General features: G+C 40.3%; 1 protein-coding gene across 1 annotated transcript in view; it reads right to left on the bottom strand.

The window, feature by feature from the left end:
- The window catches only part of ALOX5 (arachidonate 5-lipoxygenase), a 125,767-nt gene that overhangs the window by 4,829 nt on the left and 98,618 nt on the right, over positions 1–22,320 (bottom strand). Inside the window, exon 13 of the mRNA XM_032227026.1 lies at positions 16,936–17,106. Within this exon, the coding sequence (XP_032082917.1) occupies positions 16,936–17,106 (171 nt within the window). The remainder of the gene's footprint in view (positions 1–16,935; positions 17,107–22,320) is intronic.

Genomic DNA, 22,320 nt, shown 5'->3' with positions numbered 1-22,320 from the left:
AAGGGAGACTAGTATAGATCTATTTCAAGCTATTTAGCGCTCATCAGCTAGCCATACCCTTACTGGGATTCGAACCTGGGCTGTATTACATATTAGGCAGATGTGTTAACCACTAAGCCACAAGGTTCTCCTCCTTTATTAGCTGAGCCAGGGAAATGGGTATGTATTTAGTGTCACAACCCCTGGTATTTTTACGTGAAAAATTACACCATCTGTGCCACAATGAAGAGATGACCAGGAAAAAAACCCCTGACTGTTGCAACCAGTAGCAGAGTCAACGAGGCTGTGGGAGATCGCAATGGACTTTATAGTAGAGTTGCCAAAAAGTGGGGGAAATATGGTGATTTGGACTGTAATACACCTGTTCTCCAAACAGGCACACTACATACCCTGCAGCGGACTACCTTCAGCTCACAAGCTGGCCAAACTGTTCCTGAAGCACATCTACCACTTGCATGAAGTATCTCGAAGTGTTATCTCAGACAGAGGGGTCCAATTCACGGCTAAGTTCTGGAGGGAGTTCCTGTGGTCCATTGAGTCATACTTTGTATGCTTTTCACCTGAGCACCAATGGGGGAGCAGAGAGACTGAATGCTATGGTAGAGCAGTACCTGAAGTGCTACGTTATCTTTTGCTGAGGTTGCGTACAATAATGCTGTTCACAGTAGCACCGTTCAAAGTAGTGAGCAGCATGGACTTCATCCCAATGCCTGAGTATCCAAGGGATCCCCCTTCTCAGTCAGATTGACTGATTGGATGTCAATGCTAAAAGCAACCTGGGAGAATGTCAAAAAAGCGCTGGCTAAAGCAGCACAAACCTATAAGAAACATGCAGATAAACACCGAGCTCCGCAATGACCATTCTTGGTGGGAGAGAAGGTTTACCTCTCCACAAAATATTGAGGTTAAGACTCCCTAGCAAGAAACTGGGACCAAAGTTTGTGGGACCATTCCTCATAGCAAAGATCATCAACCCAGTCACAGTGCAATTGAAACTGCCCCAACTGTTATGGAAGATACACCCAGTATTCCATAGTAAACCTCCTAAAACCTGTGGTTGGATCCATTCTGAGATCACTGCGTGAGCCCCTAGGCCCTGTGGTCATAGGGGGCCAAACCCATTATGAGGTGCAATGAATCCTTGATTTGAGGTGGCATAGGAGATAATTCCAGTACTTAATCAAGTGGAAGGCTACCCCCTGTCGGAGGCATCTTGGGTGAAGAGTAGAAATATCCAGGCTGATCGCCTTATAGAAAGATTCCATGAGAAAAATCCAAACAAGTCTGGGGGAGGATGTAGCCTTGAATCCTATATTTGTACTCAAATTGTTTTTGCTTCACACAGGTTACATTTGGAAAGTGAGGGAAGCTGAATGTTAACTCTCAGTGTTGTCATCAGCAGAGAATGGGGGGGGGAGTGCATTCCACATATACTATCAGCTGGAGTCGGATCTCAGATTACTGCAGCTTGTTTGGGAGGGGTGCATCTTATAGGGTAATGTGATTTATGACACAGACTGAGGGGAGGGAAGGAACAGGGGTAAAGTTCAGAGATTTAAGATTTAAGATTTAAGATTTAAAGTTTATTTATATGCCGCCTTTTTCCCTGGGGGGACTCAGGGCAGCTTACAACTTTAAAAGGGGGGGGGAGACAAACTTTTAACATATAAGACCAAATACAAATAGATAAATCAAACAAAGCAGAGGCTTGACTGCAAACCGATCTTGCCTAATGGTGTTCCTAATAAATGACTGGTTTGGTATTGAAAACTTAACTCGATGCTTATGAATCTATTAGGGCAGTTTTAGGAAATTTGACAGTAGCTGTAGGAGCAGTCCTTCTCCAGAAGAACAAAGAGGGGAACCTCCAACTGTGCACCTACACCTCCAGAAAACTCATTGACCCTGAACAAAGGTGGGCAGTGTGGGAGAAGGAATTCTTCATGGTCTGTTGGGCACTATTAACTTGGTGGCACTTCCTAGAAGGGATTCAAGTGCCGTTTGAAGAATGGACTCAACACAAAAATCTGGAGGCCCTTAGGATCCCTCAGAAACTCTCTTCCAAACAAGTTCGACGGGTGCAGTATTTTAACCAGTTCGACTTCACGATGAAATACATCCCAGGAGGGAAAAACTTCCTAGCGAATTACCTAGACCCAAATGCCACAGTACAAGAGTAATCATGAAGAAGTAGTCTAAGCCATCATTGCCATCCCACAGAAGGCAGCACAAGTCACTAAGAGGCAACAGATTCAGAGATGAGCAAGCTGGGGGAAGAGCTAACTCAAAAGTTCAGAGTGAGCTACAAATCGACCCCTGGTTTAGGGACAACCAACAACTTCTGACCTATTGAGACTGATTGGCATGGAAAGGTCTAAAATTGAACGTCCCCAGCACTCTCTGGGTGCAAGCTCTACAAAGAAGCCACAACTCCAAGCAAACCAGCCACTTCATAAAGACATGGCATCTAGTGCAAAGACAATTTTGGTAGCCAGCAATGAAAAAGGACATTGAAAGCTATGTAAAAAGCTGTGCGACATGTGCAATGATGAAAAAAAGACCTGGAAAAAACCCAGGATTGTTACATCACGACCCTGGGAGGAAATAGCCATAGACTTTATCGTGGAACTCCCAGAGAATGGGTGTCAGGTCCCATAGATCCCTATCTGTCAGATCCCTAAAAGTGATACTGCCATTCAATTGGGAGGAGGGGGGGCTCAGAGTTAAATCACTAGCTGTACCTGTAACAACTGAGTTTTACACCTTTACAACTGGTTTCCTGTCACCGAAAAACTGAAGGTCCCAGCACCTTTGAAGGGATGTTTATGATGCCCATGTGGGATATCTTACTTTAATGTCTAACTAGAGATGCCATGGGAACTTATTCGACTCTCAGGGCAGAAGAGTTAAGGAAACATCTTCATACTTGTATATTGGTCGGAATCTGCATTCGGACAAAGGGGAGGGGTCATTATCAGTTTAATCCCACTTGTATTGCCTAAAGGGTTTCAGATGCTGCTTTGCCTCTAATGGTTTCCATCCTGCTTGATTAAAGGTTCCTTTTGAAATAATCCGTTTCAAGAGTCTTTACTTTCTTAAATTAGGAGAGGAGCCGTTACACTATCTGAGATGCTGCCATTCTGGTGGGGAAGGGGCCTCAGTTTATAACCTTCTTCCTGGTGCCTGTTTATCCTGTCCTTTTGACATCTATAATGAAGATAACACTGCATATATCATTTTTTCACCTTTATACTTATAGTCTATTAAACTCAATACTATTTCTTCTGAGTCTTAGGTGTAAAAAGAGCTTTCCTATCACTTGCTGTCATGGGTTAATCTGAATTACTGTGAGCAAATTCTAATTTACTGGAATTGCATCTTTGGCTTAATTGTAATGATATATTCAATTAAATTTGAAGCCTTTTATATAATTGTTTCTTCCACTTCAGGAATAATTATAAAAATGATGACTTCTCACTAATTTCTTTACTAGAAACAAAACAAGCAGCCATAAATGTCACCTAAAGTTGGAACCCTATATTTGGATTCTGATGGGATATTTATTGTTGTGAATACTTTTGCAAAACAGTGGCTGGGAAGACTTGCCACAGATAAGTATACAAAGCACCTATTTCAAATAACATTACTTGATTGTGTATTCTTACTTGCCCCACTGCATTTTGGATTCAAGTGCAAAGAAAATATTTTGGAGAGCACAGAGAAAGGAATGTTGCACCTGTTTGCAATTCTTCAACGCAGCTGCATTCTCCCCTAGGATTATGCAGCTTTTCCTGGGATTATACAGCTGCCTTTCTTCCCCAGAAAAATACCATATTTTGTTTAAATAATTTCACACAAGTGCATCCCTGTCCAGCATACCAATGCACAGTCCTATGCATTTTCTGCTTTTTCAAGACAGGTGGACGCACTTCTAAACAAAACATTGGCTGCAGATAGCTCTCTTTTTCACATTGCAGGAAAGTTCAGAAATGGCTCAGTGAGTTAACAACTGACTGGCTGATTTTGGGCCAGTCATCCCCTCTCTCAGCCCAGCCTACTTCACTGGACTGTGGTAGACGGCCTAAAAATGCCTGCCACAAAGCTGGGACAACTGAAGAACATCTAAGATGTGCTGGAGCAAAGCAGGTGAATTGTGCTGGAACTGGGGGAGAGGATTTTCCTTTTGCTTTTAATCTAACCCCAAGAAACAATTTAGAACTATTTGCTCAGAACTATATGTGTAAGCAGTGTTTAGGAATTCTGAGGCACTCTGAGAAAATGTCTGACTGGAAATGCACAGGAAAAGTAAAATAATAGATCCTGAAACATACAGAATATTGAATTCCTAAATTGGGAAGACGTGGTACTGGGAAGGCATTTTAAAATGTTGAAATAATTTACTTACAAAACTTATTCTGCTTCTACAACTGTTTTATAACCAAAATAATGATCGACTAGTAAACTGAAATTTAAGTGAATAGCACCACCTGCTGACAAAAGGAAAAATTACAAATCTGGGAATAATTATATCATGAAGAGAGCCAAATATGAAAATGAGGGAGCTATTTAATTAAAGAGACATTTGAATATTATACTAGAAGATTGAATCTGTAAAGGGGATGCAAAGAGGCTTTTGATAACTTCTGGGACTATTTAAATGGAGCTGAGTGTTTACTTATGGGACATAAACAACTGGGATTAGTGTACTCCTTGAAGGGTAACTTAAGAACTGAATAAATAGTTATTGGACTGTTGGACAAAAGTTGAATTTTTAAAAATAAAACAAGATACTTTATAAGGAAGAAACGAATGGGACTTTGATGGAGATGCAGCTATTTTTTCAAAAGATATCATGGAGAAAAGATTTAAGGAGATTATGGAAAAAATGGAAAATACCATACGAGGGTTGATGAGCAAAGACCAAGATGCCCAGGAAAGGGAGGAGTCAACAGAAGAAATGAAGGAAGAAGAGGAGACAACAATGAAAAATAATAGTGATTGATGAATTAAACAAGGGGGAAATACGTTAAGAGAGTTGGAAGAAATGTTTGAAAGGGAGACAAGGTTCTGGGTAGAAATTCTAGAAATTAGGCAGTAGAAGAGGGTAGAAGTGGGAGGAATATCTGGATTGAATATCCAAGAAACAGACACAGATAGAGATAAAGACTTAAGAGAGGAATTTGGAAGGCAAGTTAAAAAAAAGGACAGCAATTAAAGTATTGAAGCGGGAAAGAGATGATGGATAGATGGTTTTTAAAATCGTTGTCTTCCTTTTCCCTCTCTTTCTCTTAAAGCATAGCAATTAAAAGTATTGGAGCGGGCAAGAGATGATGGATGGATGAATTCTCTTTTTTGTTGCTGTTATGATTTGCTTCTCCTTTTCTCTCTTTGCTTATCACTTCTTTTCTTTAAGCTAGGTGAAATGATTAGAAGTTAGATAGGAAAGAAAGGAGAAGTCTTTTAAGAAAGGGTGACATGATTAAAAGCTAGAATGTGATAGAAATAAGAAAAGGGGGAATATTAGTGTATACATTTTCATATAATAAAAGTAATAATAATAAGTAATAATAAGAAAAAATGTGGAACAATTGAACAATGATAGATTGCAACCTAATATAAACACATATTATTATTAAAAATACATAAGTTGACTGAATGTAACAATTATGATTAACTTTATTAGTTTTATATGTATTAGAATGTATGACACCCAGGTGCCCCACTGTTCACGCATTGATTTGATACATTTATAAAAAATAAATAAAAATAAAACAACAAGAATAAACAACAAGAGTTAATGGAATTAGACCAGATATTAACTGGAACAGATATAAAACTGATAAAGAAATTATATTGTTATTTATTAAGTATTAAACTTGAAAATGAGCAGGTAAAGGAGACAATTGCTTGGGCTAAAAGCTTTGGATATGTCAAGGGGGTTGGTGTGGTAAAGTGTGTTCAAACTAGAGATCAGAAACAAGCCTCTGTTGGGTTGTGCATTTGCAGTTTCTTCAACAATCTAAATCAATCAATTTCTGCCTCTTTCCTTGCAACAAATTATAATCAGGAAAACATTTTGAGCAAGATATTCACAAGATTTCGCAAAAGAGAACTCTTGTCCTTTTTCTTGAGGGAAAGGGTGAAAAATGGAAATCCATTAATCTTTAGAATTTTCAGGACAGATACAAAAAGAAAAATATCAGGAGAGGCACCTGGACCTTAATACATTCTACAAAAGATTTAAGAAATTGCCTAAAACACCCTGAATAACAGAATATGACTCAACTGGGCAACAGTGAGATCAAGGCCTCACATTCCAGAATTCAGTATACAGAAAGGCCGAGAAAGGAGGGTGGGCACATTTGCAGCCCTTTGCCCCACTTCCCTAAGCCTTTGAATCCTGACCTATAATCAATAAGTGAAAATAAGCAAGCAACAATACACATAGAAAGAAATGACTCAGGCCCTGTTCCCAACACATTTTAACAGAAGGCATGGAGGTATACTAAAATAAGAAAAAAAAATGACTTAAGAGATTCAGATTAGCTCAATAGAAATCTGTAGAGCAATCAGATAAGAGATGAATTTCAATTTCAATTTCAATTTAATAAAATTTGTATGGACTTCCTGGGCGGGACTTACTGATGGAAGCAGCTAAACATAGCTGCTCCCGAGTTACCAGTCGCGTTATCTGTTTAGATGATCATCTATCAGACATCTGACAGACACCTTACTCTTCGGGCAAGAAGGGAAGGAGAGAAGTTTTGTCGAGCAAATGCCTTTCTGATTGTTGCAGCTTCTGTGTCTGTGAAGAGAAGGGGGGCCAGCTGAAGGCAGAACTGTTCCATGCTGGAAATCTCAAGCTGCTTTGCAGCACAAAGTAAGCGTCCCTCCCACTCAGAACAAAAATTGAATTACTTGATTTCAAAACGAGCAGAACTCATATGCGAGAGCATTAATTGTTTATTTAAATACTAGCTTCTTTTTTACAAGACCCTCTTCCGTTATTTTATCTATTTAAAGAGGCACTTAAAATGGCGACGAGCCAGTTGAATTGCTGAGTAACAATGTTTATCTAGTTTTACGGAGTTTCAAAACTTCAAAGGAAGGGAGTGATTTATTATTTTGCCTCACAGCCGGCCAACAGATCTTTACTAATTAGTTTCACTTTTAAAAGACTCTTTGCTAATATAGAGACATTCAAAACGGTGATGAATATACTGAACTATTTCGTTACAATGCTTATTTTTTGAAACCTTCTGCAAAGTCCTACGAAGTCTTAAAAAAAAACACCTCAAAATAAAGGGGTGATTTAGTACCTCCTTCCACAACTGTATAGCGGGCCAGTAGAGTTTTCCTAATTGCTTGAAGATAAAACTTGGAATGGCCTCAAAACCAAATCCTAATTTGAAACCCCCTCCTTCAGCCCCCCAGAAGCACATCGCCAATACTTGGTACAAAGTCGCAGCCACTGCCCTCTATGCCCCCTACTGGAGAGTTACTAACAACAGAACTCTTCCTGAGAGAACTGAGTGAAGCTCATAACATGCTGACAATTAAAGTGGAAAACAAACTGAAAGATTTTAAAGAGGAGATAAAAGGGGAGATAAAAGAGGCGATAAAAGAACTTAAGGAGGACTTGTATGATAAAATTGATGCCAGGGTTGCTAAAATTAAAGATGATATGCTGGGGCTTGTAACTGTACTGACAGAACATGTTTCAGGAGTTGAAGATAGTTTAGAGGATCTTAATCAAGCTAATACTAATTTGACATCGAAAACAGAGGTGGTGCAACAAAAAGTCGAAAATGCTGAAAAAGAAATTATTATGATACAGTACATAAAATGGAACTCGCATTAAGAGTAAGGGGGTTGCGTGAAGAAAAACAGGAAAACCTGAAACAGATTCTTTCAGAAGCTTTTGATAATCTGGTGGGAAGACAGGGGCTTGACTGGCAAATCGATAAAGTTTATCGTGTTAACTCTTGGGTGGCAAAGCAGAAGCAGCTTCCTCGAGACATTACTATATATTTCACTACAAGAGAGCTCAGAAACACGATATTACAAGAGTATTATAAAACTAAGCTCCAGATTGGGGGTCAAGATCTGACTGTTTTGAAAGAGATACCACCTCAAATGCTAAGAGCCAGGAGAGATTATGCCTTTTTAGTTGAAGAACTTAGAAATCGTCAGATACAGTACAGATGGGACGCGCCATTTGGCATCATACTTACACTGGACAGGCAAAGATATCATCTCAACTCCGTATGGAAAGCCCGAGATTTCTACCATAATATTTTGAAGGTTGGACATCCTGCACCTTCTGGCCCCAGAGAAAGATCACAAGAAAGACAAGACAGACAGCAAATCACACAACTACCAGATAAGATGGATCATCTCTCTCTTCTAGAAGCGCAAGGTGTTATGGAACAGAGACCTAGCCGTATGATTACTAGATGAATAGAGCAACAAGTTAAAATGCAACAACCGCAACAACTACCGGCTATCGATCAAGGAGCCACAGCAACAACCTCAGAAGCAGTGGGAGGAGCTAGGCCAAAGGTTAAACAGGCCATGCAGGAGGCTCTAAAAAAGCTTCAGCTAACCAAAGATGACAACTAAGATTTTAACATGGAATGTCAACGGATTGAATTCTCCACAGAAGAAAAAGAAAATATTTCAGTATCTTAAACAGTTCAAGAATGATATAATTTGTTTACAAGAAACTCATATTAAATCAATCGATCAAAAATATCTGAGTAACCCAAGATTCGGTCAACATTTTGTAGCTTCTGCTATGGAAAAGAAAAATGGTATAGTTGTATACTTAAGAAAAGATATGAAAGCTGAATTAATTGAAGCAGATCCCTATGGAAGGTACATTGCATTAGATCTAATCCTAGAAGGGAAAAAGACATTGTTTTTGGGAATTTATGCTCCTAATCAACAGCAAGACGGTTTCTATAGAAATCTTAACGCTAAATTAGTACAGTGGGATTATAGGTCTTGTATATTAGTGGGTGACTGGAATGGTGTTATAGATACCAAGAGAGATAAGAAGATTTCTCGCCCAAACACTAAGATACGAGCAAAACTACCTAAATCCTTTTTTGACATGATGGATGACTTTGAACTGAGAGATATCTGGCGAGAAAGAAATGCAGAGGAATATGATTTTACCTTTTTTTCTGATAGGCATCAATCCTTTTCTAGGATTGATTTCATATTAACCACTAATGATTTGCTTTCTAGGGTGAAGAAGACAAAGATTGCGGCTAGGGTCCTTTCGGATCATAACCCAGTTTGGATGGAATTGGGAGGGGTGGTACAGGCAAGAAGGTCTTGGAGATTGAATGAAAACTTATTTAGATATGAAAAGTATATCAATGATTGTAAAAAATTGCTAACTGAATACTTTGTTTTTAACATGAATAAGGATACACCTATGGAATTTGTATGGGATGCAAGCAAAACATATATGAGAGGAGTATTGATAAATATAAATAAATCACATAGACATAAACAAGGGGTAAAACGAACAGAGTTGGAGGAGGAAATTAAGAGGAAAGAGCTGGAGTTAACAATGAATCCAGGCGATACAAAGGTCAAGGAAGCAATCACCATATTAAAATCCCAATTTGATATGTTGATCTCTGACCAGGTAGCTACCAGTTTGTTATACACAAAACACAATACTTTCTGTAATGCAAATAAACCTGGCAGGTGGTTAGCTTATCAGATTAGGAAAAAAAAAGAAAATTCGAAATATATCTAAATTGACCTACAAAGGGAAGGAGATATTTCAACAGGATGAGATTCAAAAGGCATTTCGGGAATTTTTTACAGAGTTGTATAAGGGGGATAAAATTAATGGTTTAGATACAGACAAATATTTAGATAAAGAAAAAATACCCTTAGTTAAAGAAGAACACAGGCAAAAATTGAATCAACCAATAACCCCGGGGGAAATTTTACAGGAAATTAAACAGTTAAAGTCAGGGAAGGCACCAGGCACAGATGGCTTGATAGCAGCTTACTATAAAAACTTACAGTTGGAAATGGTAGAACCTCTTAGAGAATTATTTAATAAGATTCAAATGGAAGGTAAGGTACCTCCTTCATGGAAGACAGCCTTTATATCTTTGATACCCAAAGAAGATCAAGATACTACTCAACCAAAAAACTACAGACCTATTTCATTACTTAATGTAGACTACAAAATTTTTACTAAAATACTAGCAAATAGGTTAATGCTGGTTATCCAACAATTGATACACGCTGATCAAACAGGTTTTATACAAGGGAGACAGATGAAAAGTAATGTTAGATTAATTATTAATGCATTAGAATACTTGGGAAAGAACAATCAAATCCCTGCTGCGTTCATATTTCTGGATGCTGAGAAAGCCTTTGATCGAGTTAATTGGCAATTACAAGCAATCAAAGCAATATATCAACAGCAAACAGCTCAAATTATAGTCAATGGAAATTTAACAGAATCCTTTTAAATTGGAAAGGGTACAAGACAGGGCTGTCCTTTGTCCCCACTATTGTTTATTATAACTTTGGAAGTATTATTGAATAAAATACGGGGCTTGGAGGGCCTAAAAGGAATTAAGGTTAGGCAGCAAGAATACAGAGTGCGGGCTTTTGCGGATGATTTGGTCATAATATTGGAACAACCGCAAGAATCCAGTATGGTTTTAATGAATACGATTAATCAATATGGTCAAGTGTCTGGTTTTAAAATAAACTTAGGGAAAATGAAAATATTAGCCATAAATATGAATACTAAACAAAAGGGGGAATTAGGAGGATTGTTAGGATGTGAGGTAGTCAAAAAGGTTAAATATCTTGGAGTTAATATTTCAATCTCAGATGGGAAATTATACAAGTATAATTATGAACCACTCTGGCATAGTATACAGATAGAGATGAAAAAATGGGAGAAGTTACACTTATCTTTGCTGGGAAGAATCGCGGCAGTGAAAATGAATATCTTACCAAAATTTTTATTTCTTTTCCAAATGTTACCTATACTTAAAAAAGATGTGAATCTTTTAGAATGGCAGAAGGGTATCAATAAATTTGTATGGGCAGGAAAGAAGCCGAGAGTAAAGCTGAAAATAATGCAAGATATACGTGAGAGGGGAGGCTTGAAACTACCCAATTTAAAACTATATTATGATGCAGTGGTGTTGTCCGTAATTAGTGATTGGATCAATTTAACTAATGATAGGATACTGAACCTTGAGGGATATGATCTGGTATATGGTTGGCATGCTTACTTGTTATTTAACAAAAAACTGGACAAAAACTTTAAAAGTCATATTTTAAGAAATGCTTTACTGCGGGTTTGGAAAAAATATCAACATAAATTAAATGATAAGATACCTATGTGGACAATTCCTAGACATGCAATTGAAAATATAAATATAGCACAAAAACAGGATAGAATTACTTATAGACAGCTTCTTATTTTGGAAGGAGGGGCACTACAATTAAAATCCTTAGAGGTATTAAAAGAGGAGAAGGCAGTTCAAACATGGTTCCAGTATGGGCAATTACAGGCCAGGTGGAAAATAGATCAAAAAATTGGTTTTGTCCAAATTGAGGACAACATATTTAAACAAATAAGAGATCAAAGTTTAATGCATATAAAGAGGATATATAATATATTAATACAGATAGATTCTGAAACAGAGTTAGTTAAAGATTGTATGGTAAAGTGGGCTCAAAATATTGAAGAACCAATAATGTTGGATACATGGGGAAAAATTTGGGTAAGAAACATGAAATTTACACAAGCTCAAAACCTGAGAGAAAATTTTTACAAGATGTTCTATAGATGGCATTTAGATCCTAAAAAGCTGGCTTCTATGTATCCGAATTTACAACCCAAATGTTGGAGATGTGGTTCTCTCGATGCTACCTATTTCCATATATGGTGGACTTGCCAAAAGGTTAAGGCATTTTGGATAAAAATATGGTGGATTATGCAAAATATCTTTAAAAGAAGGATAAAGTTTACTCCTCAGTTATTTTTGCTAGGTATAAGTACTGACTTTATTAGGCTAGACACGATGTGTTAGATCTCAATGCAATGTGACTTCACATGTATACTGTTTTTCTTTAATTTTTTTAAAAAATAGGATAAGCCAAGTACATTAACATATAGTGGAAATACACCAAGGGGAGTAGGAGTAGGAAAGAAGAAAGATGGGTAGAGAGGGATGGGATAGAGGGTGGGGGGGAAGGTGAAAAGGAAGGGGGGAGCGGATCTGAAGAGAGGAGTGGTAGAGGGGGAGGGGGAGTAGGGTAGAGGGGGATGATGGAGGGAAGATAAAAAGTTGGAGGGTGGTGGAAGAAAGAGGTGTATGGAGAATGGAAGAGGTATATTGGGCTTTTATTTTCTGGGGCATTGTTGACAAGAGGAATTGATGCAATTATTGTTTAATACTGTATGGTGTATACATGTGAGTGTATGAAAATGAAAATGAAAATAAAATATACTAAAAAAAAATGTGTATGCTGCCCACCCCCTTGGGACTCTGGGCGGCTTACAGGCAAGATAAAAGAAGCATTTAAAAATTTAAGATAAAAGATACAATTATTAAAATTACACACCATCCATTCTGTCTAAGTGGGGTTGGATATTGATCAACATCCCCAGGCCTGCCGGAACAGCCAGGTCTTGGTGGCTTTACGGAAGGCCGGGAGTGTGGTAAGGGTACGGATCTCTACGGGTAGATCATTCCACAGGGCCGGCGCAGCTACAGAGAAGGCCCTCCCACGGGGGGCCGCCAGCCGGCATTGTCCGGTCGATGGCACCCGGAGGAGGCCCAACCTGTGCGATCTTGTTGGTCATTGGGAGGTAAGTGGCAGGAGGCAGTCTCTCAGGTAGCCAGGTCCTAAACCATGTAGGGCTTTAAAAGTAACGACTAGCACCTTGAAGTGCGTCCGGAGACCAATGGGGAGCCAGTGCAGCTCACGGAGGATGGGTGTAACATGGGTGTATCTAGGTACACCCAATATCGCTCGCGCGGCTGCATTCTGGACTAACTGCAGTCTTTGAACACTCTTCAGGGGCAGCCCCATGGAGAGCACGTTACAGTACTCCAGTCTTGAGGTGACGAGGGCATGAGTGACCATTTGAAGTGCCTCCCGGTCCAGGTAGGGCCACAACTGGTGCACCAGGCGAACATGGGCAAAAGCCCCCCTGGTCACAGCCGAGAGATGGTGTTCTAACATCAGCTGTGGGTCCAGGAGGACACCCAAATTGCAGGCCCTCTCTGAGGGGTGTATGATTTCACCCCCCCCAGGCTAAGAGGTGGAATGTCTGGACTATCCTTGGGAGGCAGCATCAATAGCCACTCAGTCTTGTCTGGATTGAGTGCAAGCTTGTTCGCTCCCATCCAGACCCTGACAGCCTCCAGGCACTGGGACATCACTTCCACTGCTTCGCTGAGTTGGCACGGGGCGGACAGATACAATTGAGTATCGTCCGCATATTGATGATATTTGATCCTGTGCCGGTGTATGATCTCACCCAGCGGCTTCATGTAGATATTAAATAGGAGGGGGGACAGGACTGAACCCTGCGGCACCCCATATTTGAGGGGCCTAGGGGTCGATCTCTGTCCTCCAACCAACACCGACTGCGACCTGTCCGAGAAGTAGGAGGAGAACCACCTTAAGACGGTGCCTCCCACTCCCACCTCCCGTAACCGTCGCAGAAGGATACCATGGTCGATGGTATCGAAGGCCGCTGAGAGGTCAAGAAGCACTAGGATAGAGGAATGTCCTCTATCCCTGGCCCGCCAGAGATCATCGATCAGCGCAACCAAAGCAGTTTCTGTGCCTTAACTAGGCCTGAAACCCGACTGAAAGGGATCCAGATAATCTGCTTCATCCAAGGTCCGCCGGAGTTGAAAGGCCACCACCTTCTCAACAACCTTCCCTACGAACAGGAGGTTGGAGACTGGGCGATAGTTGTTTAAGATCGTTGGATCCAGGGAAGGTTTCTTAAGGAGGGGTCTCACCACTGCATCCTTTAGAGGGTGCAGGAAGGATCCCTCCTGAAGAGAGGTGTTAACAAGCCTCTGGAGCCAGCCACGTGTCACCTCCCCGCTGGTCGAGACCAGCCAGGAGGAACACAGGTCCAGTAAACAGGTGGAGACACTCACCGCTCCCATGGCCTTGTCCACTTCCTCAGGAGCGACAAGTTGAAACTCGTACACAAAATCCGATCAAGACCTTCCCCCGGCATCTCGGCTGGTACCGTCCAAGTGGAGTTCAGGTCCATCCGAATCTGAGTGATTTTATCCGACAGAAACTGAACAAATTCCTCAGCTCCACCCTGTAAGGGCTCGTCCGCATCCCTCCCTTTCAAGAGGGAGCGGGCTATCCTAAGCAGGGCGGCTGGGCGAGATTCTGCGGATGCAATAAGAGCGGAAAAATGAGCACATTTTGCCACCCGTATCGCCACTAGATAAGTCCTAATAAAGGCTCTTAATTGTGTTCGGTCGGATTCGGAGTTACTAGCCCTCCAGTGTCGCTCTAGGCGTCTCTTTTGGCGCTTCATCTCCCGGAGTTCCTCGGTAAACCAAGGAGCCCTCCTGAATCCACTGCCGCGGAGAGGCCGTAAAAGCGCAATCCGGTTTAGAACCTCCGCCACCACTATATTCCAAGCAGCAACCAAGGACTCCGCCGGACTGTGGGCCAGAGAGTCAGGTATCTCACCAAGTGCGGTCTGAAATCCCATAGGGTCCATCAGGCGCCTGGGGCGGAACCACCTAATCGGTTCCCCCTCCCTACAGTGGGGGATTGGTTTCCGAAAATCAAGCCTCAGTAGGAAGTGATCTGACCATGACAAGGGCAAGATCTTAATGCCCTTCAAATCTAGATCACGTCTCCACTGCTCCGAGAGAAACACGAGGTCAAGCGTGTGACCCGCTGTATGAGTCGGACCCTGAATTACCTGGGTCAAGTCCATGGCTGTCATGGAAGCCATGAACTCCTGTGCTCCATCAGAGCGTTCACCGAGCGACGGCAGGTTGAAATCCCCCAGCACTATAAGCCTGGGGAACTCAACCGCCAGTTCGGCTACTGACTCGAGGAGCACAGGCAGGGCTGTTGTAACACTGTTGGGAGGTAGAGAGACAGAGAAGTGGTTCAGGGTGAGGTGGATAACATGCAGGCAGAATCTGGAAAGTCCAAGGCTTAAATATATCATTGGGAAACATGCACAAACAGACTTAAGGACAGAAATAAGTAGGCATCTGTGGACAGGCATATCTCATGGTTTACAGATAGAGAAATTCTACCTTCAATATATAAAATCCAAAATAAAAACTTCCCTTTTAAATGAGTTTGGAACATTCCCTCAAGGCACAGAGAAAGGCAACATTCCCTCAAGGCACAGAGAAAGAAAAAGGAACATGCCCAGGCAAACCAGGGAGAAAGTATTTTTTTATACCTTATTTTAACATTTCCCTAATATAATTTTAAAACATGTCTCTGGTGATACAAGATATTTGACAGCTGCATAAAAGTTTCATCTATTTCCCTGCAGTATCTTCACTGTTCTTTCACCTCAAGGACAACAAAGGCTCTAATACACATACATGCACAAAGACAAGGGAAAAAATCAGAGCTCTTAGTTTTACACACCATTTGTGTTGTGATGCATTGCCCATGACTAGGCAATGATGAAGAAGTGGCACAGCAGTAGTGGCAGCAGTATGGCCAGCCATGGATGAAGGCATTGCAATGGTTTAGCTGATTTGGAAAAGTGGTCATGGTCATGTGGATCTGGTGAATTGTCCTAATACCTTTTTGACCGTGACCCGACAAAAGCATGCACGACAAAAGCGCACCGACAAAACCGCGTCGCTAAAACCGTGACGTCATCAACGCGCCAACAACAGCGCAGCGACAACAGCGCGTCGACAGAAGGGCGCTTTACAACAGCGCATCGACAGAAAGCCGATTTAAGTTAAGGTAAGGGTTAGGTTTAGGGTTAGCGTTACGTTTAGGGTTAGGGTTAGCGTTAAGTTTAGGATTAGGATTAGGATTAGGTTTAGGTTTAGGGTTAGGTTTAGTTTTACAGTGCGCTTCTGTCACCATGCTGTTGTCGGCACGATTCAGCGCTCATTTGTTGAAGCACTTTAGAACACGCGGTTTTGTCACCGCGGTTTTGTCGGGTGCGGTTTTGTCATTCGCCCTTTTGTCAGTGAACCCTTTTTGACAGCTGACAAGCATATTCCAACTGAAGTGTAGCCTGAATCTCTTTCCTTATAATTTTAGGCTAAGTCATTATAATTTTAACCTATTGTTTTTGGTTCTCCTCCATCCTATATTTGGGCGTTAGGTTTTTCCAATCCGGATGCTAAACTTTATACAACCTCCTATTAAATTCCATCCTATTCATTTCAGTCTACTGTTCAAGGTGATATAGATCTTTTTGAACTTTTTTTCCAAGAAAGTATTAGTCACATCAATTTTGTGTTACCTGCAGATTTTAGAAATGCCCCCATACTGCTTCATTCAAATAATTGCTAAAAATGTTGAGCAATAGCCTGGGAAATTGTGAAATTTCTTGGAAGGAAGTTTCAAGTGAAGTCCTGTGGACCTTCACTTAAAATTTCCTTCCAAGATGAAGTAGAATCATTAACAATAATTATTTTAGGTGTGTGCATTCAACCAACTGTTAAGTCCATATAATAGTAGTATCATCTAGCCAATATTTTACATTTATGAATATTTTTAGCATTTTATTAAAGGCTTTCCTTGTGGTCCATGTACACAATACGTTCCTCTAGTCTACTAAAACACATAAACGTATTTAACAGATTTCTAGAAAGAATGTGGTGTCAAATTTACTTTCATGTTATAAATTTTTAAAAAGCATTTAAATATTGAGACAAGCCTCACTTCATTTTCCTGAAATTGACTCAAAGCCCAAACAGCACCAAGATGCCAACAAGACCGTCCCCTGTCAGGTAAACTCTTGATGATATATTCAATGGTGGTTTTCCCCTTTTCTGTAGGTGGTGGGCAGCGCATAGTTGGAGGAGAATTTGGAATCCAGGAGCACCAATCATACTGAAAATCAAAGATAACAGGTAGTAAGATGAAGTATTAGGCATTATTAAGGAATTAAATGAAGAAACAATGGAACAATAATATTGCAAGCTGGCATGTAATCTGTCTATAAAATTAAGTGACCTTAAACAAAGTTAGTCAAGAATTTTTATGTTAATGGAAAATACTTCTGTTTACACAGCAATAATTGTGAATCATTCCTGCATCCACCTCTTCATGAATTGTATTTTACACTAGAAAGGTAGAAAAGAAATAGATCTAACAAAAGAGGAGGTGGAGTTACATTATACATACAAGATCACTACATATCTACAGAAATCCACAAAACCAAAGATGAAAACCTTCTAGAATCCATATGGGATAATATAAAAAGAAGAAAGAATGACATTGCTATAGGAGTATACCAGAATTCCCCAACCTTTCTCGGTTGGCAGCCCAGAGTGGAGGGAGGGGTGAAAGAGGGGATGATTTTTTGGGGGGCGGGGGGGGGGGGAAGCAACTGATGAAACCAACCCAACAAGCACTGATGAGACAAATCAATCTCTTAATGCAAAGCTGTATTTATTTATTTTTCCTTTAAAAATTTTGTTTTTAAAATTGAACAGTTTTTTCCCCAGTTTTATAACACCATTGTCATCTCTGCAACATTTCCACATCGGTATAACTCCATTATGCATTTTTCCCCTTTATATCCATACATGTATGTATATATACTTCTTTTATACATATTAATCTACTAATCTAATTTATATACATCTTATATTTTATATCATATCTATTTATGTAGCTTTGTGATTATTTTCTAATTCCTTAATCTTTCTTTCCTTGATGCTTTCCTAATCTTTACACCTTTCCTCTAACCATTTATACCATACATTCCATACCAAGTCACATTCAGATTCTCCTTCATCTTTTATTTCTTTTGTACGTCTGTCCATCTCAGTGTACTCTAACACTTTTCTTATCACATTTTCCTCTAATGTTGCTTCTTGACCCACATATAGATTTCTCAAGAGACAAATAAGATGGTCTGGTACTCCCATCTCTTTAAGAACTTTGTTGTGATCCACACAAAGTCTTTAGCATAGTCAATGAAGCAGAAGTAGATGCTTTTCTGGAACTCCCTAGCTTTCTCCATGATCCAGTGTATGTGATATATATGTATGTGGTGCCACTGCCACCACCACCATGGTATAAATATATGTACCCAGACGACACACTGCTTAAGGAAAGATGATGTTTGAATTAAAATAAAATAATTTTTAAAAAAATCACAGTATTCCCACCACTGTCTGGAAGTTTGACTATGAAGTCCATTGCTATTTGTTCCCAAGGCCGGGTTGGCCTTGCTACTTGCTGTAGCAATCCTGGACTCTTTCCTGGCCCTTTTCCATAGCTGCACACACAGTGCAACTCTTTACATAGCTGTCTATGTCCCTTTTCATTCCTGTCCCCCAAAATTGCTGTTTAGCCAGGTGTAAAGTCTTTAGGAACCCTAAGTGGCAGCCTGTTGGCATCGTGGCTTCACTTGAAGACCTATATTTGTAGGCTGTCAGGGACATACAGCTTGTCTCCCTTCCAAGCCACTTCTCCCCTCAGAGTCAATTCCCCTCAGTGGGCTCCAAACCATGTATCAGTTTGTAGTTCTTTTTTTCATCTGCTGTATAAATGGATCACTAGGGTCCGAGGGTTTCATTTTTCCCTGTTGCCTGGTGGTTACTTGTGTAGCCAGCTGCCTCATTGGAACAATGGAGCTCACCACTTCCTCTCGGGTGCTTTTGTGTTGGGGTATAAGGGACAACACATCAGCTAGGAAATTCTTCCCTCCTGGAATGTATTTCAACTCAAAGTTGAACTGGTTAAAATATTGGGTCCACTATACTTGTTTGGGGGAAAGCTTTCAGGGGGTCCTCAGTGCCTTTAGGTTTTTATGGTGAGTCCATACTTCAAAGGTAATTTTACTCCCATTTAGGAACTGCCTCCATGTCAACAATGCCCATCGCACTGCAAAGGCTTCCTTTTCTTAGACTGCCCAATCTCAATCTCATTTAGCTTTTGGGAGGTATTTTGGCTGTAGTTTCCTCTCTCTGTTCTTTTGGAGGACTACTGCCCCCACTGCTACATCCCTCACATCTGTTTGAATCACAAATGGCTCCTCTGGGTTGGGGTTAGGACTGGCTCAGCTGAAAACAGTCTCTTGAGTTTTTTTGAATGCTGCTTGGCATTCCATTATCCAGTCCAATGACTGGCTGGGCCTTTTCTCTCCCTCCTCACATCTTCAATAGCTCTGTGATTGGCAGGGCAATTTTCACAAAGGATGGGATGAACTGTCTATAGAAGTTTGAGAAGCTCAGGAAGCTTTGTAACTGCTTATGGGATTTCAGGGCTTGCCACTCCAAAATGGCTTTCAGTTGACCTTCTCAACTCCTTTGCAAGACACCATAACCTAGATAATCTGGGCTGGTTTTGTGGAATTCACATTTAGATAGTTTGGCGTACAGGTTAACTTTTAGAAGCTTCTGCAAGACCTGTCGCACTAACTTTACATGTTCCTCCATCATCTCCGAATAGATGAGGATGTCATCAAGATAAATTAGGACCCCTTTCTATAAGTGCTCATGCAGTACCTCATTGATTATATTGCACGGCTGGGGCTTTCTGGAGTCTAAAGTGCATCCCTTTGAACTGATATTCCTAATGGGCAGTTGAATACTGTTTTCCATTCATCAACTTGTTTGATTCTCACTCGATGGTACAAATCCAGTTTTGTAAACAACATTCCCTTTGCCAAATGACTCAGCATGTCTTTCATGAGGGCGAAAGGGAGCATATTTTCTATGCACAGTCCATTTATTCCTCTAAAATCAATGCATAATCTGAATGACCCATCGTTCTGCTCTTTGAACAGGGCTACCCCCAGGGACTAGCCACTTGGATAAAACTTCAGGCCAAGTTTTTGTCCATGTAGATTCTCAATTCCTCCATCTCTTTTGAGGTCATTGAGTACATTTTAAGTTTAGAGAGTTTTTCCCCTGGCAGGATCACAGTGGCACAATCCATGGGACTGTGGGAAGGTAGGACATCACACTCCTTGCTGAATGCCTCCACCAAATCTCTGTACTCTTTGGGGATTGGTGGCGTCGCTGGTCAGATACGGCCTTCAAACATTCGGGCTCCTCCTCTCTATCTCCCTGCCATTTTGGCATGCCATGGATTTTCCCTGTTGCGTTGGGACTTTTCCTCTCTATTCCTTCTTGCCCCTTTTTGCCAGCATACGATGGGGCTCCATTTGGATAACCAGGACAACCCCAATATCATAACTTCTGCCATCTTTGGTTCCCCTACAAATTGGATGGTCCCTTGGTGGTCTCCTATCTCCAGGCACATTGGCTCTCAATGTCACTCTCATAGAAGGTCAATTTCAGGTTGGAGTTCCCTCCCCTTTGAAGCTCAGGGGGGATACCTCCATGAACTGGCACGCCACCAGTAATTTATCCTTCCCTCTCCTTGGCAGTTCTTTTGGCTTCAGAGGGGTTGGGGCAAAACAGTTCAATCTTGACACTTGTACCTTTGATTTTCCTGCTCAGGTGTGTAAAACCTTGCTTATCTCCACATTAAATTTCATTTTGTTGGATAGGACCCACTGTTCAAGTTTGTCAAGTTCTTTTTGGATTCTGAGTTTCTGGGATGCTATTCCTGCCAGCTTAGTGTTGTCTGCAAATTTGATGAGTTCCCCTTCTATTTCCTCAACTAAATCATTTATGAAGATATTGAAGAGTACTGGACGAACCTTGTCGTACCCTACTGCTTACTTACTTCCATGTAGATTTAGTACCATTAAGGACTATTCATTGAGTACAGTTTGTCAGCCACTTACAAATCCAGCTGTTGGTGATACTGTCTATTCCACATTTTTTCTGGCTTACCAAAAAGTAGGTTGTGGTCTTCTTTGTCAAATGCCTTGCTGAAGTCTAAATATACTATGTCTACATCATTTTGTGGGTGTACTAATTTAGACACTTTGTTAAAGAATGAAATAAGATTCGTTTGGCATGATCTGTCTTTAACAAATTCATGCTGGCTATTAGTTATAAATTTACATGTTTCTAGATGTTCATAGAACTGTGGCGTCCTCCCCCTCCCCCGGTATCTTTCCAGGTATTGATGTTAGGCTGATTGGTCTGTAGTTTCCTGGGTCTGTTCCCACACCACCTTTTTTTTTGAAGATGGGAGCCACATCAGCTCTTTTCCGTTCCTCTGGTAGTTCCTTGGTTCTCCAACAAGATTTTTTAAAGCTATAATACAGTGGTTTTGAGATAATATCTGCCAGCTCCTTCAGAACTCTGGGATGTAATCCATCAGGTCCTAGTGATTTATATTCATCAAGATCAGACAAGTGTTCTCTTAACATTTTCTTGCTTATTTTGCTTTTTATTTCTAGTCTGTCTTTTAAAGTTATGCTTTTGGTAGGTTGAGTTATCGTTTCTTTTTGCTTAAAGACAGATGCAAAGAATGAAGATAACATTGAAAAAGCACTACACAACTTCTATGAAGAATACTGCAAAGGGGAAGAAGAACAAGGAATTAAAGAGGACCTAGAAAGTAGAAGTCAAGAGGAAGAAACATCAGAAGACAAGGAAAGAAACAGGAGAGAAGAACAGAGGCAAGAGAGAGAGCAGAAAAGGAAGGCATGAGAGGGAAAAGTCAGATACAAACCAGAAGCAACAGAAAACACCGCATCTAAAGATGGACCAGGAAATAACAATTATTTCAATAAACTTGAATGGACTGAACGCACCAAAAAAAAGAGCGCAGATGTTTAATAAACTTAAGAAACTGAAGGTAGATATAACCTGTATACAGGAAGTGCATATTAAAAGGGAACATAGGAACTTACTGGAAAACAAAAAACTAAGGAAATTATATACAGCACTGGCAGATTAAAAAAAAGGATAGCAACCTATATAAAAGAAAAAATAAACTCCAAGGAAGTCTACCCTAATGAAGAAGACAGGATGCTAATGATTGAATTAGAGACAATAGAAAAACCGATATTATTAATAGTCATATACTGTAGGCACCAAATCAGAAACAAGAGGAATTCTATAGGAAATTACACAACAAAATAAATGAATTAGAATATGAAAATCTTTGCTTAATTGGGATTATAATGCAATAGTGGATAAAAAATGGACTATGAACGCAAAAAGAAAA

Source organism: Thamnophis elegans, chromosome 11 (genome assembly GCF_009769535.1).
Source record: "Thamnophis elegans isolate rThaEle1 chromosome 11, rThaEle1.pri, whole genome shotgun sequence".
Classification (NCBI taxonomy): Eukaryota; Metazoa; Chordata; class Lepidosauria; order Squamata; family Colubridae; genus Thamnophis; species Thamnophis elegans.
The sequence above is the reverse complement of the archived record's forward strand: the minus strand, read 5'-3'. Positions and strand labels throughout refer to the sequence as shown.